The 16,155-nt window shown below is 38.1% G+C and overlaps 1 protein-coding gene across 1 annotated transcript in view; it reads right to left on the reverse strand.

Moving 5' to 3' along the window:
* Positions 1 to 15,879, reverse strand: part of LOC134222332 (uncharacterized) — a 58,307-nt gene extending 42,428 nt beyond the window's left edge. The window contains exons 1-2 of the mRNA XM_062701482.1: positions 15,792 to 15,879; positions 3,032 to 3,266 (exon numbers count right to left, since the gene is read on the reverse strand). Coding sequence (XP_062557466.1) covers positions 3,032 to 3,266; positions 15,792 to 15,879 — 323 coding nt within the window. The remainder of the gene's footprint in view (positions 1 to 3,031; positions 3,267 to 15,791) is intronic.
* Positions 15,880 to 16,155: the final 276 nt, after the last annotated feature.

Genomic DNA, 16,155 nt, shown 5'->3' on the forward strand with positions numbered 1-16,155 from the left:
TAAATTTGCGGTAGTAACCTAGAATACCTAAGAACCCGCGAAGTTCCTTATCGGTCTTGGGTATGGGCCATGTTTTGATTGCACTAATCTTGCTTGGATTTGGTTTAACACCCTCTGGTGTTACGACATGTCCAAGAAAAGCGACTTCTTTACGTAGGAATTCGCTTTTATCTAATTGAATCTTCATGTTATACTTTTGCAAACAAGTGAAGATCTTTGCTAAGTTTTCCAAGTGTTCTTGGAGACTAGTAGAATACACAATTATGTCGTCCATGTAAACTAGACATATTTTGCCAATGTATTCTCTAAGTATATTGTCCATTACCCTCTGAAAGGTGGATGGAGCGTTTCGCAATCCAAAGGGCATACGTAAAAATTCATAATGCCCATGTTCGACACTGAATGCTGTCTTTGCAATGTCCTCTTTTTGGACTTCAATTTGATGGAATCCAGAGGCTAAGTCGAGGGTGGTAAAGTAGAGACATTTCCCTAGCTTATCTAATATATCGTTGATATTAGGAATAGGGTATCTGTCTTCAACAGTTTTCTCGTTCAGTTTTCGATAATCGATTACTAAACGCCATTTCTTTTGACCAGAGGCATCCATCTTTTTTGGAACTACCCACACTGGGCTGGACCAAGGACTATTTGAATGTCTGATAATACCCTGCTCAAGCATTTTCATGATCTGCCGTTGTACCTCTTCTTTGTGACAGAAAGGATACCGGTATGATTTAGAATGTACGGGTACGTCATCTTTGGTTTTGATAGAGTGTTTAATGCCATTAGTGAACGTAAGAGTTTTATCTTCTTTGTGAAAAATATCTTCGAAATTACGAATAATCTTTAGAAGTTTTTCACGCTCTTCAGTATTGAGATGGTCTAATCGTAGTTGATTAGATAACTGTATCTCTGTCTTTTCCTGACTAACTTAGTCCCAATGGGTTTTGTATCAAAATTATTCAATTCTCCAAACACAAGCCTGTTTGGATTTATTTTGGCAATGTCCTCCGTTTTGTTCTCTATTATCACTGTCGTTTTGTTATTTTTCGCGTGGTAAATTCCCGGGAGTACAACTATCTCATCAGTCAGAGGTAGTTCGTTGTCAATGAAAAAATCCCGTTTGTAACATCAGTGGACAATGTAATACCTATTTGTTCGTTGGAATTAACGCAAACTGTGTATGAATCAGGATATTTCTTTTTCAAGGGTATAGTGCAATTTGGAAACTGTAGTTTGTTGGAGTGGGTGATAATATTAGCTTTTAAATCGGCCAAAGATTCATACCCTATAAGTCCGTCAAAAAGGAGTGAAATTTGTGGAGGTGAAAAGTTAGTGGAAGTCTCCCTTGAAAGGAGAGAATTTTATGTATTTGTCTATCTTATGATGTCCGTTGACGCTCTTTACTACCGATGGGTTTGACATTTTTATCCATGATGTACCTACTAATGATGGATCAATATAATTTTGTTGGCTCCCGTGTCAATGAGGAGTTTAAGATTACCAAATTCTGTTTTAAGTTCGATATAAGGCAGAAAGTTGTTGCTTCCTATTTTTCTTCTATTAAGTCGGAAGTTATTCGAAAATTTACGTCGTCAACAGGGGTTTCCGACGATTCATTGGGTGCAAGGGATTCTGATGATTCATTGGTTACACAAGCAGAGTTATCAATGGTGTTTCCTTGTTCATTATCACTGTGGAGATGGTTGCTAACATCGTTAGAATAAAATGGATTTGTTTCTAGGTAATATTCTTCTGGGTACTGATATTGTTCATATGGATAGTAGTGGTTGGCTAATTCGATGTTTCTTAATTCTTCAACATGAAATCTGTTAGCTTGAGGTGAAAATGATTTCGTGGGGGAAATTGGTTGTAATTAGGTAGGGGTCGATTCATGTAATTGACATGTTTGCTCATAGTAGAGGGGTCGACATCCATCGGGACGGCCCTTGGAATTGGTTTTGGGAATGGTCTTGGGGCCATCGCTGGTGGAAAAACATTTCTAGGAGGAAATCTTTGAGGCATGTAATTATTGGGATAAGGTGGTCGTTGTGGACGTGGTCCTGGTGACGGTGGGAATCTTTGAGATGAGTTGAAATGAGTATGTGTTTGATGGCGTGGAGCAAATGTTGGTTTGGCTGGGACTGGTGGTAACGGCTTGAAATTTGGTTTTGCATAATTATAATTTTGTTCCTCCAGACACAATCGAAGGGCATCCTTCATTGTATCTGGTCCGCGTGCCCTAATTATTGGACCTAAGGGTTCTTTTAACCCAGCCAAAAAGACTTTTAGCCCCATCTGTTGATAAAACTCCTTTTTCGAGGCAATAACTGCTGCATTATTTTCAATAATGTTTAAATTATTGATCAGTAATGAAATGGTGTGGGACACCTTGCTGTAAAACTCTTCGACGTTGTTTGTTTGATAAATTTTGAAAAGATCACGAGTTAGAGACACTTCGTCTCGTCGATCGCTATAATGAGTAATTAGATTTTGTTTCATCTCGTTCCAATTTAAATTGGTGCCATACAACTCGAGTATGTTGTCTGCGTCACCAATAATTTTTGTGCGAACCGCTTGGATCCACACATTGTGCACGTTACTTCCCTCCGCTTCATTTAGTAAAGGCATTATGTTGTCGATTGCCCTGATAAATGAGTTTAATTTCACTGGGTTCCCATCGAAGCAGGGAAGATCCCGTATAATTTGTGGGGTTTGGAGAGATTTTAAAATGCCTCTGTTCTCCCAATATTAGCAACGGTTGGTGCTGGGGGCACATTCGCATGTTGGTGGAGCGCTTGTTCGGCTTGAGCTCGAACGTGCGCTAGCTCTTCGTCGCGATTAGACACGTGTTGAGCTAACTCTTGGAGTTGCCGTTGCAGCTCCTCAATTTGTTGGTCTTGCAAATTTCTCGCCATATCAAAGCGATTATTACTTCTTCGGGCTATTTTCGCACTATTTTAACACTGTTAAGCACTGAATCACTTTTATCTTACACTTGTATCTTTAGGGAAATTAAAAATTCACTTACCTAAGTTTTTTATCGATGTTCCTTCGATAGTAGAGAGGACGTGTCCGATTATCCGTCGATGCTGGTCTCTCTCGGGATGTCGATATTCCTTCGACAGATTCTGGTTCCTTATGATTATCCGCGTTGGCCTTTTCTTCTCTGTGATGTGCTGCAAGTCTTCGATATTCCCTCGAAGATGTCTTTTCGACGAACACACTCACTCGCGAACTAAGAACTCGGACGCGGATCCTACCGACTGCGCCAGTTAAACCGCGGGGATTCGAACATGAGTTTTAAAAAGAACGTCTACTCTAAATCACTGTTAAACCAAGAATGATAATTATATTCAATTCTACTTAGAGCTAACCTATGCAACTGAAACTAGCTGACCTACACTTTCCGAAGCCTGTCCAAGGGTCGATCACTGTTGTCGTCGTTGTCCGGATGTTATTTTGTTGATGCCGCAGTTTATCGTCAAAAGGTAAATGTGCTGTAGGCTGTTATGCGTTTGCCGGTCGCTCACGTGGTTGTTGGGGTTGATGCTTTTTGATGATTCGGGCCAAATAGTGTTTGCAGGATGTTTGGTGTTTTATCGTTGCCAACTTGATGTGACGTGGTGGGTTGGTTGGTAACTTAGATTTATTATATTAAACCCCTTTTTTCGTCATTGCAAAAAATAGCGTGTGCAACTCGTTGCAAAACTCGATTTTTTCAGCACTCGTAGTATTTATCCAACTCGGCAAGCCTCGTTGGATAAACGTACAACTCGTGCTGAAAAAATCATCTTTTTGCAACTAGTTGCACAAACTACTATTATTGAAAGCTGTCAGAATCTGAGCCAAATGAACATTGTTATTGTTGTGGATTGAAGGTATTGCGATTGTAATGAAAAAGATTTTACGAAAAGTTTTGTCGAATAAACAATTTGTTTTACACTGGCTAGTTGAAGTAGTCCAGTTTATGCATGGTACTTTGTTTATTTGTATTACACTTTTATTTTACTGATAATGCATTGTTGGACGTTAGATAACGAAATCTGAAAATACCATTATACGCAAAGTCATGTTCGAGCTCCAGCATTTTGCGCCACGGCAAGTGCTGGCAGCGTTTGTTTACGAAAGTAACAACGTTGCTAAATCGTCTGGAAAAGTATTCGCACATCTCTTAATATAGGATCCCTATTCTAGACCATTCTTGCGGTGATCCAACACAAATATTTATTTCAAAAGACGCAACCGGACATGCAAAGTTTTATAATTTAAATAAATAACAAAATATATTTACAGAGATAAATTAAACATTGAAATAAATAAATAAATGAATATGGCGTACTTACTACAACATTCCCCACTAAAAGTACGAAACTTTGATTGTCATTTGGGAATGGAGATGAAAAATGGCCATACAAATTTTCGTAGGCAAAGCAAGACGCATTGTTTAACAACTTTCGATAAGATCGCCAGCCGAAGTTGACTCCTTCTCAATTTACAGCACAAGTTCCTATTACTACTGGCTGCCACTCCATCCATCAGCGACATGAGTTTACAGTCTATGATGATAGATAAATTCTCAAAAATACAACATGCAAACGGCTTCAACTCTAGAGTCGTGCGCTACTCTGAGTAAGCTCCCATAAAACATTGACACATTATTTCACACCAGGACTACGCCGATATACAAAATAACATTTACGAAACATTCACATACATGTGAACAAAACTAACAAGTCAGTATGGTTGCCTCTCACCCAGCACGTAGCGAGCAACGCGAGACACCAAGTTCCTTCCCAAAACAGGGTTCGTTTCAATTTAGGATTCGCTTGCACGGAGTCTTTCATCCGCAATATACGATCACCATAACATAGAAACTCAAATTTCTTCTTAAGAGTACACTGCCGCTAACCGCAAGTCAGACTTATCTGGATATGGGCGCCATATACAGATAAGTCTGACTTGCGGTTAGCGGCAGTACATTCTACGCCTAGAAATATCTGGGTATAAAGTACTCCAAGATAAACACGCAAGACGTAATAAATATATCAATCATTCACTCTTCTCACGCACTCACATATGCATCAGAATCCAACTCCAGTTGAACTTCGACACGCGCACACTCATCTCTTAAGACCGGTCTACCAAATCAATAAAGAACTGCGATCAATAAAGAAAGTGAACAAAAGTGCAACCATAACAGTTCGCGGACGGGAAAGACCACGCTTTCCCAAAATTTTGGTAAAAATCTGCGATGGAGCGGCTGGCGTTGGAAATTTTCAGGAGAGTGAACCTCTAGTTGTTCCAAGCCTATCTGGTGTAAGTTGTTTTGTTTATTTATTCACAGGAAATCGAGAAAAGCGGGCTTGGTAGTCATATGGCTACTGCTTCTGCCTCATACGCAGGAGATCGTGGGTTCAATCCCAGGTCCGTTCCATTCTCCTACTTTGTATCTTTCTCTATATTTCTCATGTTCTAGCAATCCCTAGAACTGGAAATGGACTTCCATACCGTTTCCATTACTATTCCTATACCTTCAACTTGAGTATTCTAACAGTAATCTGCTAGAATTGGAAATGAACTATAGAGCTCGTTTCCTACATCCAATTAGTAATTCCATCAGTTGCCTTCTCTATCGATCACATTGGCAGCTCGTTAACCAAGACGGAACTCTGACTCTCGAACCTAACCCAGAAATTCCAACAAATTCCGCATGAACTCGTGGCAAGTGCAGAGGTATATTCGGCTTGCAGTGGGCGAGTGATTGCATCATCATTTCCTCCCCCTTCCCTACATTGACTTGCATTCTGACGTGGCAGGCGCCAGTATGACCTAACAAATGAGATCACCAGTACTTGTACATTGAAGATGGGTGCTAGCCCCAAGCAAACATCTGTTGGTTTTCTGTGCAAGAACAGCTGATCTGGTCATAATGGAGTAGCAACTACGAGTAGTCAATCAAGATCAAGCTCAAGCTCACAGGAAATCGGGAAAACTCTGCGGTGAAGTAGCATCGGACAATATGGAGAAATATGTAGCTTGAGCTTGCTTGAGCTTGATTGACTGCTCGTAGTTGCTACGATACCATATTTTCAAACAAACATTAAAAAAAAGCTGTGGACCTGATAACTTCCACCCAGTATTATCAAAGATAACTCAAAAAAGTTTTCAAAAATATTTTCAACACTTTTTAATCGAATACTAAGAAACGGCGTATATCCAGACTGTCTCAAGTTAGCTAGAGTAATACCCATCTTCAAATCAGGTAATAAATCTGATGCATGTAATTACCGTCCTATTTCCACATCATCCGTATTTAGTAAAGTATTTGAGAAGTTGATAGTTGTTGAAGTAGACTAACTGATTTTCTGAACAAACACAATGTTTTATATAAATTTCAGTACGGTTTGCGGAAAGGATGTAGTACATCAATGGCTATTGCTGAACTTGTTGACTTTTTATTGGACAATATTGATAAAAAGTGTATAGATGGTGGTCTTTTCATCGATTTAAAAAAAAGCGTTTGATACATTTAATCACAATATATTATTGCAAAAATTTGGAAACCTATGGGATTCGTGGATTAGCAAATGATATAATTCGTAGCTATTTGACCGATATAAAAGAGTTCGTGGTATTAAATGATTCACAAAGCTCACTGAAGACCATAAATATTGGAGTTCCGCAAAGAAGGAATATCGGGCCCCTCCTATTTTTGCTACATGTTAATGATATTGGTAATTTGCCATTGAAAGGTATTCCAAAACTATTTGCAGACGATATAGCACTATTTTATCCAAATCCCAATTCGTCATACATTGTTTCTTGTATAAGTTACGACATGAACTTGCTTATGAATTATTTTAATACAAATTTATTGTCCCCAAATCTATCTAAAACTATATACATGCTGTTCCATTCGCCGAGAAAAAAAATCCTCTCCCCAGTAATCCGCCAGTTGGGTCTTGGGTCTACAGAGCTTGAGAAGGTGAAAAGCTTTAAATACCTCCGTATAATGCTCGATCCTATACTGTCATGGAAAGATCATTTAGAGCAAATTTGGAGTAAAGTTACTTCATTATGCGGTTTGATGTATCGAATCAAAAACTACGTACCAAGAAGCGCTCTTCTGAAGTATTACTATGGGTGCATACACTCACTCATGCAATATTTAATTATATTTTGGGGTCATGCTAGTAAATCAAATTTGCAAAAAATACAAGTTTTGCAAAACAGATGTTTAAAAATTATTTACTAACTACCACGACTTTACCCTACTGTTCAACTTTATACTGATTTGCCACACAATATCCTACCGCTACGTGGGCTATGCAAATTACAGACATGCTTGTTTATCCACGACGTGTTGAAAAATGCAAATACACATCAGAATCTCAACTTTACGACACAAAACCATGTACATAATACTCGATTTGTAAGTAATCTATTGCGCTCAAGTGCAACCACCTGTTTGGGGCAAATGCGAATTTCCTTTTATGGTCCATCAGTATACAACTCCCTTCCAGTAGATTTTAAAACCATTTACAATCGTGCTTTGATTAAAATCAGATGAAAACAACATTTTAAGTCCAATATCAACTTACTTTTATAATTTGAACCGTGTCAATCGCCAGCCTCAACTGTAAGAATTTACACTTTTTTTTTAAATTAATAATTTTGTATCAACTCTTTAAAATGCATATTAGGAAACCCTTTAAAGGAACCAAGTTCCGCTGGGTATAACCTATTCATAACTGTTGTTGTAAATAGTCCATCACACATACCGTAGCATGCATATTTGTTTTTTGTTATTTCGTTAAATTATAATGTTTGAAAAAAATATAGATGCGTCCATTACCAGGGAGCTCCGAAGATTAGCTTCTTGGTGTAGGGGATAGTGGTGGGCCATTGAAAAAAAAAAGGTTTTTCTTTCTCGAGCTCGGCAAAAATAGGCACCGCTGTACCTTAGTAAAATTCAGAACTGAAGTTCGGCAGAAAAAATGGTTAATTACCGATTTTCGGCAACATATTTACCGTATCTCAGCAACTGAAGCGTCACATTTACTGAGATCTCGGCAAAAATCATTTTTGCTGAAAATCGGCGGTGTCCACCTCGGGAAAATGAACAAAAAATGCTGAAATCTCGGCGTAAAAAATTAAGTGTATAAGTACTAATCTGGGGCCCTCCTTGGCCGTGCGGTAAGACGCGCGGCTACAAAGCAAGACCATGCTGAGGGTGGCTGGGTTCGATTCCCGGTGCCGGTCTAGGCAATTTTCGGATTGGAAATTGTCTCGACTTCCCTGGGCATAAAAGTATCATCGTGCTAGCCTCATGATATACGAATGCAAAAATGGTAACCTGGCTTAGAAACCTCGCGGTTAATAACTGTGGAAGTGCTTTGAACACTAAGCTGCGAGGCGGCTCTGTCCCAGTGTGGGGATGTAATGCCAAGAAGAAGAAGTACTAATCTAGTTCAAGTGATAGGGAAATATGCTAACTAACAAACTAATATTTACAGCTCACTGGAGAGTGAGAAAGTCTAAGAAATGTCCTTCAATTGACTCAAATCGTGTTTAGGTTGGAAAATGTCTGCCCGAGTTTCTGTATTTTTGCGAAGCTTAGTTGTTCGTAGTCACTTTCAAAAAGTTGCATAGCTTTTAAAATTGTCATAGTTTTAGGCTCAGTCGGTACCCTCAGTGCTAGTTAGTCCGAGAACCGTCGATCTGTCCGTAGATGTTATGACCCCGTAGGTGTTTTCTTTCATTGGTGAATTGTCGCTCTAAAAAAGGTACATAGCTCGAAAGTATCCCCGTCTATCGTAGCACTGCTTCCCAGGCGGGAGATGCATTCACCACCAGTACAACTATTTTTGCATCACGTTTCATGCGGGTGTACAATTCTGCCATCTTTGCAAATGTTCGGTCGACAATGTCCAATGTCATCGGCGAAACAAATAAATTGACTGGATCTGTTGAAGATCGTACCCCGCTAGGTGGATTAATCAGGTTTTTATTTTTAATTTTCCTGTTAAAAATTATACAATTATTCACCATTCAACCATTTTAAAGCTTCCATGTTTTGCCTTTCTCGTAGACTAAGTATACGGTAAAGGCTATATGATCGCTCCAAAAACAAACTTTTTATAGAAGGCCCGGAGACCCATAGTGTTATATACCAATCGACTCAGTTCGACGAATTGAAGTGATGTCTGTGTGTGTGTATGCACAAAACGACGCAAAAAATGTCACTCATTTTTCGGGCACTTATCCTCAACCGATTTGCTTGCAACAAATTGCATTCGACGCAGAATCCTTTCCCATTGTTTCCTATTGAAAATTGGCCAGGTCGGACTATGGGATCGGAAATTATGGCCAAAATACAAATTTATACGTAAAAATCGCGTAAAAAATGTCACTCATTTTTCGGGCACTTATCCTCAACCGATTTGCTCGCAACAAATTGCATTCGACGCATTCCTATTGAAAATTGGCAGATCGGACTATGGGATCGGAAGTTATGGCCAAACTACCTTTTTTTAATAGAAAAATCACAAAAAAAATGTCATTTATTTTTCGGACACCTGACCTTGATCGATTTACGTTCAAAAAGTTGCATTCGACGCAGATTCCTGTCCCATTGTTTCTATTGAAAATTTATCAGGTCGGACTACCTTTTTTTAATAGAAAAATCACAAAAAAAATGTCACCTATTTTTCGGACACCTAACCTTGATCGATTTACACGCAACAAGTTGCATTCGACGCAGATTCCTGTCCCATTGTTTCCTATTGAAAATTGGCCAGTTATGGCTAAAATGCAAACTTTTACGAAAAAATCGCGTAAAGAATGTCACTCATTTTTAGGCATTTATCTTCAGATTATTTGCTCGCAACAAGTTGCATTCGACGCATAATCCTGTCCCAATGTGTCCTATTGAACATTGGCCAGATCGAAATATGGGATCGGAAGTTATGGCCGAAACACCATTTTTGCCTTTTGTCTACAAAGTATACGAAAAGGCTATATGTTCGCTCCAAAACCAAACTTTTACAGAAAGCCTGGAGACCCATAGTGTTATATACCAATCGACTCAGCTCGAGATGTGTGTGTGCTTTTCACTTTTTTGGTACTTATCCTCAACCGATTTACTTGCAACAAATTCCATTCGACGCGGGATCCTGTCGTATTGTTTTCTATTGAAAATTTGGAAGATCGGACTATGGGCACAAAAATTATGGCCAAAATGCTTTATGTTATAAAAAAGCGCGTAAAAAAGTCTATCTCATTTTTAATGCACTTACTCTCAATCGATTTACTCACAACAAATTGCATTGGACGCGGAATCCTATTCTATTATTTTCTATTGAAAATTGGCCAGCTTGGACTATTACCTTAGAAATTATGGCCAAAATACTTTTTGCCTTTCTTGTGCTACAAAGTTGTACCGAAAGGCTATAATTTATCTCCGAAAACGAACTATCGGATGCTTCCACACTGATACACTTTTTTGTGTAGTCATAGCTTCAGTTTAACAAACATCCAAACATCCTTAAAATATATAACTGGGTAAAATAAAACAGCGGTATGTACATCAAAAAGATTGGAAAAGGAAAAAAATTGTAGAAATTCTTATTAGCATATTGTAGATCAAGTTGAAAACCGCACCGAGATCTCGCGTTTTCATCTGGATCTACAATATCTTTGCTTGAAATAATCCGATTTTCATAGAACGGACAAAGAAGTTTTTCTTTTTTACTCCTAGCTACTAGCTCATCTACTTTCAAGCAAACACATTTTACGAAGGTCGAGAAAGGCACCATCACCGCTAGGTGGATTAATCTGGGTTTTTAATCTATCACTCCTTATATTTTTTAATTTTCCTTTTTTTAATTTTTTAGTTTGAGGCTTTTAAGTTCTATGCATTTTCAAGAATTTTAAAATTTAAAATTTATATTTTTTTAAGTTCTTAATTTTTTATGTTTTCAAATTTGTTTATTTTTAAGATTTTAGGTCCACAACTTTTTTTTTAATTAGGCTCCAAAATTCCAAAATTTGATTTTTTTTATTTTGATTTCTATAATTGACAATTGAAAATTTTTCTGTCATCTAATTTCCTAAGTTTCCAATTTTTGATTTTTTTTAATTTCCCGATTATTTTTATTTTTCAGCTATGCATTTTTTTAGTTTTCTAATTCCACAGTTTTTGATTATTGAAATTACCATACTCTTCCCAGGTCGACACCACCATTTTGTTCTGCTTTGCGCGGGGGAGTAAATTAATCAGAAAGTGAAAATTTGTTTCTTGTCTAGTCGTGTTTCTCCAGTAAGAGAGTTGCCATCGAGCAAGCATTTTTCAGTGGGTGTTTTAGTTTTCGCGAAGTAGTTAAGATATCGAATCATTCTTCGGGAAAATACGTATGACCAGAGCATAAAATATTCATCTTTATGAAGCAACTTCGGTCCGAACTTTGACAAACATCGCATGATTATTCAAAACACAGAATGACATAGTCAGACGACTACTCCACCAACTCATTCATTCGACTGTCACTGAGTGTGCTTCTTCTTTTTCTTCTTCTTATTGGCATTACAACCCCACACTGGGACAGACCCGCCTCACAGCTTAGTGTTCATTAAGCACTTCCACAGTTATTAATTGTGAGGTTTCTAAGCCAGGTTACCATTTTTGCATTCGTATGTCATGAGGCTAGCACGATGATACTTTTATGCCCAGGAAAGTCGAGACAATTTCCAACCTAAAAATGGCCAAGACCGGCACCGGAAATCGAACCCAGTCACCCTCGGCATGGTCTTGCTTTGTAGCCGCGCGTCTTACCACACGGCCAAGGAGGGCCCCTGGGCATTTACATTGATGTTTACCGTTGAAAGTGCCCCGCGGATGAAAATCTATTCAGTTCTATGTGATAAAAAACTTTACTCATTTAAAACGTGTTCATATTTCAGATAATTTATCAATTTGTAGATTTTGCATAAATATACAATGACTAATATTCAACTGAATATTGACAGTCCAGAGCCAACTATGAATGTGTCTAGAAGTGAGCTGACAAGTGAAGAAAGGTGGACTTCTTCAAAAAAATTCATGAATATATAATAATAACTTTATTTTTTTATTATTTAATAACTTATAATAATTTATAATAACTCAATAATTTCAAAAAAAAAGTCGCTTACCAAGTCGATTTCCAATATATTTCCTTCCCAACTAACATACTATTCCTTTCCAGTGCGCTCATGGAGATGCAGAGGATTCCTCGGTATCTTGTAGCAATGAGTGTCGAACTAATTTTCCTTCCCTTATCCTAATTGACTGTGAGGATGTTACCGACATCGTTATTGGTCTTGAATTAAAGAAACTCCGAAGCATGTACAGTGAGAATAGCTTTCTAGTCTATTCAATTGATGTGCTGTGCACTATTTGTTGTTTCTCGGCCAATCACTACTAGCAAGTTCCAGTGGTGCAATTTATCAACAATGCCTGCTGAATGCGATTCTTTTGTTTTGTATTTTTCTCTGCTCCTCTTTGCCTATGACGATGCCTTTCAGTCAGAAAGACAAAGCAGGAATAGCTTAGCCAACTCGGTTTGCCAACAGCGGGCTGAAGCTGATGATCATTCGGCACAAATTTCCTGTCTTTTTCTTTCAAGTGATAGTATTCACCCATGCATTTATATAGGGCCGTCACTTTCGCGCACCAGCGAGTGAACTGAATGGACTGTCACTGTGGGCTGCGTGTGCGATGAGAGAAGAGGTCTTTTGTTTACTTTATCTTTGATTGTTGCTGCTAACCATTTTCAGTTTTCACTGCTAGGAAGTGAGTGTGAAAAGGTAATGGTATCAATATCTTACAAATCTCAGTCACTGAGATTGAGAATTCGCACCCCTGGTACAGTCAATCAAGCTAAGCTAAGATAATGTTCAATATAATTTTCGATTTTTTACAGTTTTCAAGCAAATTATCAGTATCGATACTTCCCATTTTTTATAAATTTTCAGTTAGGTCTGCGGTCACATTTCATGTCAACTGAAGTTAGGTCTGCAATGACATTCATACACTCCACCAGGGGATGGCAGATTTTAATACAATTCTGCATAAGAACCTTACAGAAACTGTACAATAATTTGGCATATACAATTTCGGAAGATTTTAATACAATTTTTGTATTGAAATAATACAGATTTGTATCATTTTAATACAATATTTGTATAAAAAGCTTACAGAATTGTATATGCCAAGATTTTATACAATGATTGTCAGATTTGTTTTTTGGGTGTATTTTTTGAATCTGCATCTCCCTTCCAGGGTTTTGGACTGTTTTTTTTGTAGATGGAAATTTTGCATTATTTTGGGAAATGTTATATTTATTTATTGCTCCTTCTCTTATTTCTTTTTTGGCAATTTTCTATTTTTGAATGTGGAAAATTTCGAATTCTTTATAGACATTTTATTTTGCTGCCGTCTTAGTCATTAGTTCACTTTTAGTTCAATATAATTAATAATAAATACTTTCGAATCTATAAACTACGAGTGAAAAGGTTATTTTGGTGGGATTTCCTTTAATTTAGTGTATGATGCAATTTAAAATTAAATACATTTGAAGCATGAGGCATTATTTTCATTTATTTGTTAATGTCACATAACACCATTTGAACTTTTGGATCTTCCACTGCAGTATGATGTGCGTTGCTAGGAAATCCTGGAGATACCGCATTTCATGGTATTCCTGAGTACTATTGAGTGTGAAGTGAATATATACGGATGCAAAAAAATGTAACATGGCATAGGCAGCTTATAGTGAGTAACTTATTTCCAAACACCAAGCTTCAAGTGGTTGTAAATCTGTTAGAGGATGTAACAACAAAAAAACAGTTATAGTTCTTTTTTATTATTGCGGGAATTCTTATTTAACCAATTGTACATAAAACTCCATTTCATTCACTTGTGATTATTTTTCCAATGACCCTGATTCTTGGTAGAATGGAGCTTTTTTTTAATTAAATGTAAACCACGAGAATGGAATAAAGATGAAGCCTCCTTAAAATCTCTTTGATGCACAGAATAAGGATGCGCGAAGAAGCGGAGAGTTCGTACACAATCGAAATTGACATTAATTATTCATTCACTTAACATCGTTGCTGGTGATGAAACTCGTGGGTGGAATTCCTGAAAGGAATGAGAAAAGACCCATTCAGGCTTTTAAATTTCTTCATTCGCGATTACGGCCGCCGAGCTAAAGCAAAGCCACAATGGCATCCGATTGCGGTGCTGAAGCTGCTGGTGGGGGGATGGCGAGGACGGCCGGTGTGCAATCTTATTCGCGTCCAACCGAGCAGGGAACGCATTTTCAGATCATGCCAGCAGCATTCTCGGGACTCGCGTGGCAGCCTGAAAAATGAGTGGGCTGTGTGCATTTTGATGCTCGGGTTAGGTCCAGATGCCGATGCACTTTCGATCGATGGACGGCGTAAAGGTGGCTCGGTCAAGTGGCGGAATTACATCGCTATTCGTTTGAATTAAAGAACAAACAGATAGAATTTAAAGAACCTGACCCAATTTGATCTAAGATTCCATTTATTGCCTCACCGTCGGCGCAAAAGTCTAATTTGAGCTGAATTCGCACAAAGGCTTTATTCTGATTGCTTTCATATGGCACTATTCGTTTTTATTATAATCACTCCAGTTGATGTGTATGGAGGCTGCGGAACTGATTTTCCATTCGGGCTGGTAATGATTTGAGGGACACTATCGTGCAAATGAAAATGAAGTGTTATTTTTTGTGCACTCCAAATTATAGGGTACGGGATGCGGAACCGATGGGGAATTTGATCTTAAACCTAAATTGAACGCGATGAAAAATCTTCGAAGAAGAGTGTATTAATTAATTAGAAGAACCAATAAGAGAAGTAAAAGATGAATCATTGGATGAATGGAGTGAATAAAAAAAGAAGTTATTATGGAGATTCCCACAAAATGATAATGATTTCTGTTTGTATTTCGGTTACACGCAGCAGCCGAGATGGAGATAACGAGCCGGGGCTCTCCGTTGAACGAAATGATGTGCTTCTTTAATGCTGTGCGTGCGAGTAGATATATGTGATCATGGAGATCACTTTGGTTGGGCTTAACAGAATGAGCAAACGAATCTTAAGCAATGAAAAATTCTTACAGATGCTCTATCCGAAATCTCTCCATTTTTGGTCGTGTCCAGTGTCATCATCACCGGGAAAGCAACGCTGGAAGGAAACGAATCGCTTCACAGTGGGATAATCTTTCGACCAGGGTAGTTGATATTATTTTACCTTGCAAGAATGTATTTGTCATTAAGTAAGGAAATTTAAAAAATATTAAAAAAGCAAAACAATTTCCAATCAGTGCATTTCTTGGTTCTCAGTTTATTCTGAGGTTACTTTTGAAAGAAATCCTTTAATGTGGTATGTGTGCACTAAATTACCAAAACGTATCAATGATCATGATGTGTTAATAAGATTTTAGAATTATAAAAAAATATATACAAATTTGACAACATTTTAATTCTGTCCAACTAAATTGAAAAAATACCTGTCTATGCGTCTCGTAGACGCATCTCGAGCTTTATCGAGACGACACCGGGCCGCGGAGGCAAGGGGTTCAGGACGTTTTGGGTACGACAAGTTGGGAAGAAATATAATCTTCTTTTCATCGAATTGAATGGATTTTCTGTTCGGTCAGGAGAGCCCCATATAGGAAAATAAAACTGAAGATCTACATGTATAATGTGAATCATCCTCACTTCTGTTCGGAGATTCCGTTCGCACGAAGCCCAGCAGGGCAACGCAGAGTTGCTGCCGTTTTCGGGTTCGGCTGGCCGTGCGGTTCATCACTCGATAAAAGGTAGATTAAAGTCACCCGCGAACGTATCAGTCCAAGCGAGTTTCGGTATGAGCGCTAGCAGCAATCTCGCCGGATTGATCTCGAGCTTTTTTTTCGAGTCTAATTTCTCTCCCATTTCCTTTCGTTCTTCACAGGAGCCTGTGGGGTGTGGTTTGAGAGGACTGTTAATGGTGCAGGAACGTATTCATCCTAATATAATTCATTTTCATTTACGGGTCTTGTGAGGGCTGTGGTTTAATGCATATATTTTTTACATTCGTTTC

This window comes from Armigeres subalbatus, chromosome 3 (genome assembly GCF_024139115.2).
Source record: "Armigeres subalbatus isolate Guangzhou_Male chromosome 3, GZ_Asu_2, whole genome shotgun sequence".
Taxonomy (NCBI): domain Eukaryota; kingdom Metazoa; phylum Arthropoda; class Insecta; order Diptera; family Culicidae; genus Armigeres; species Armigeres subalbatus.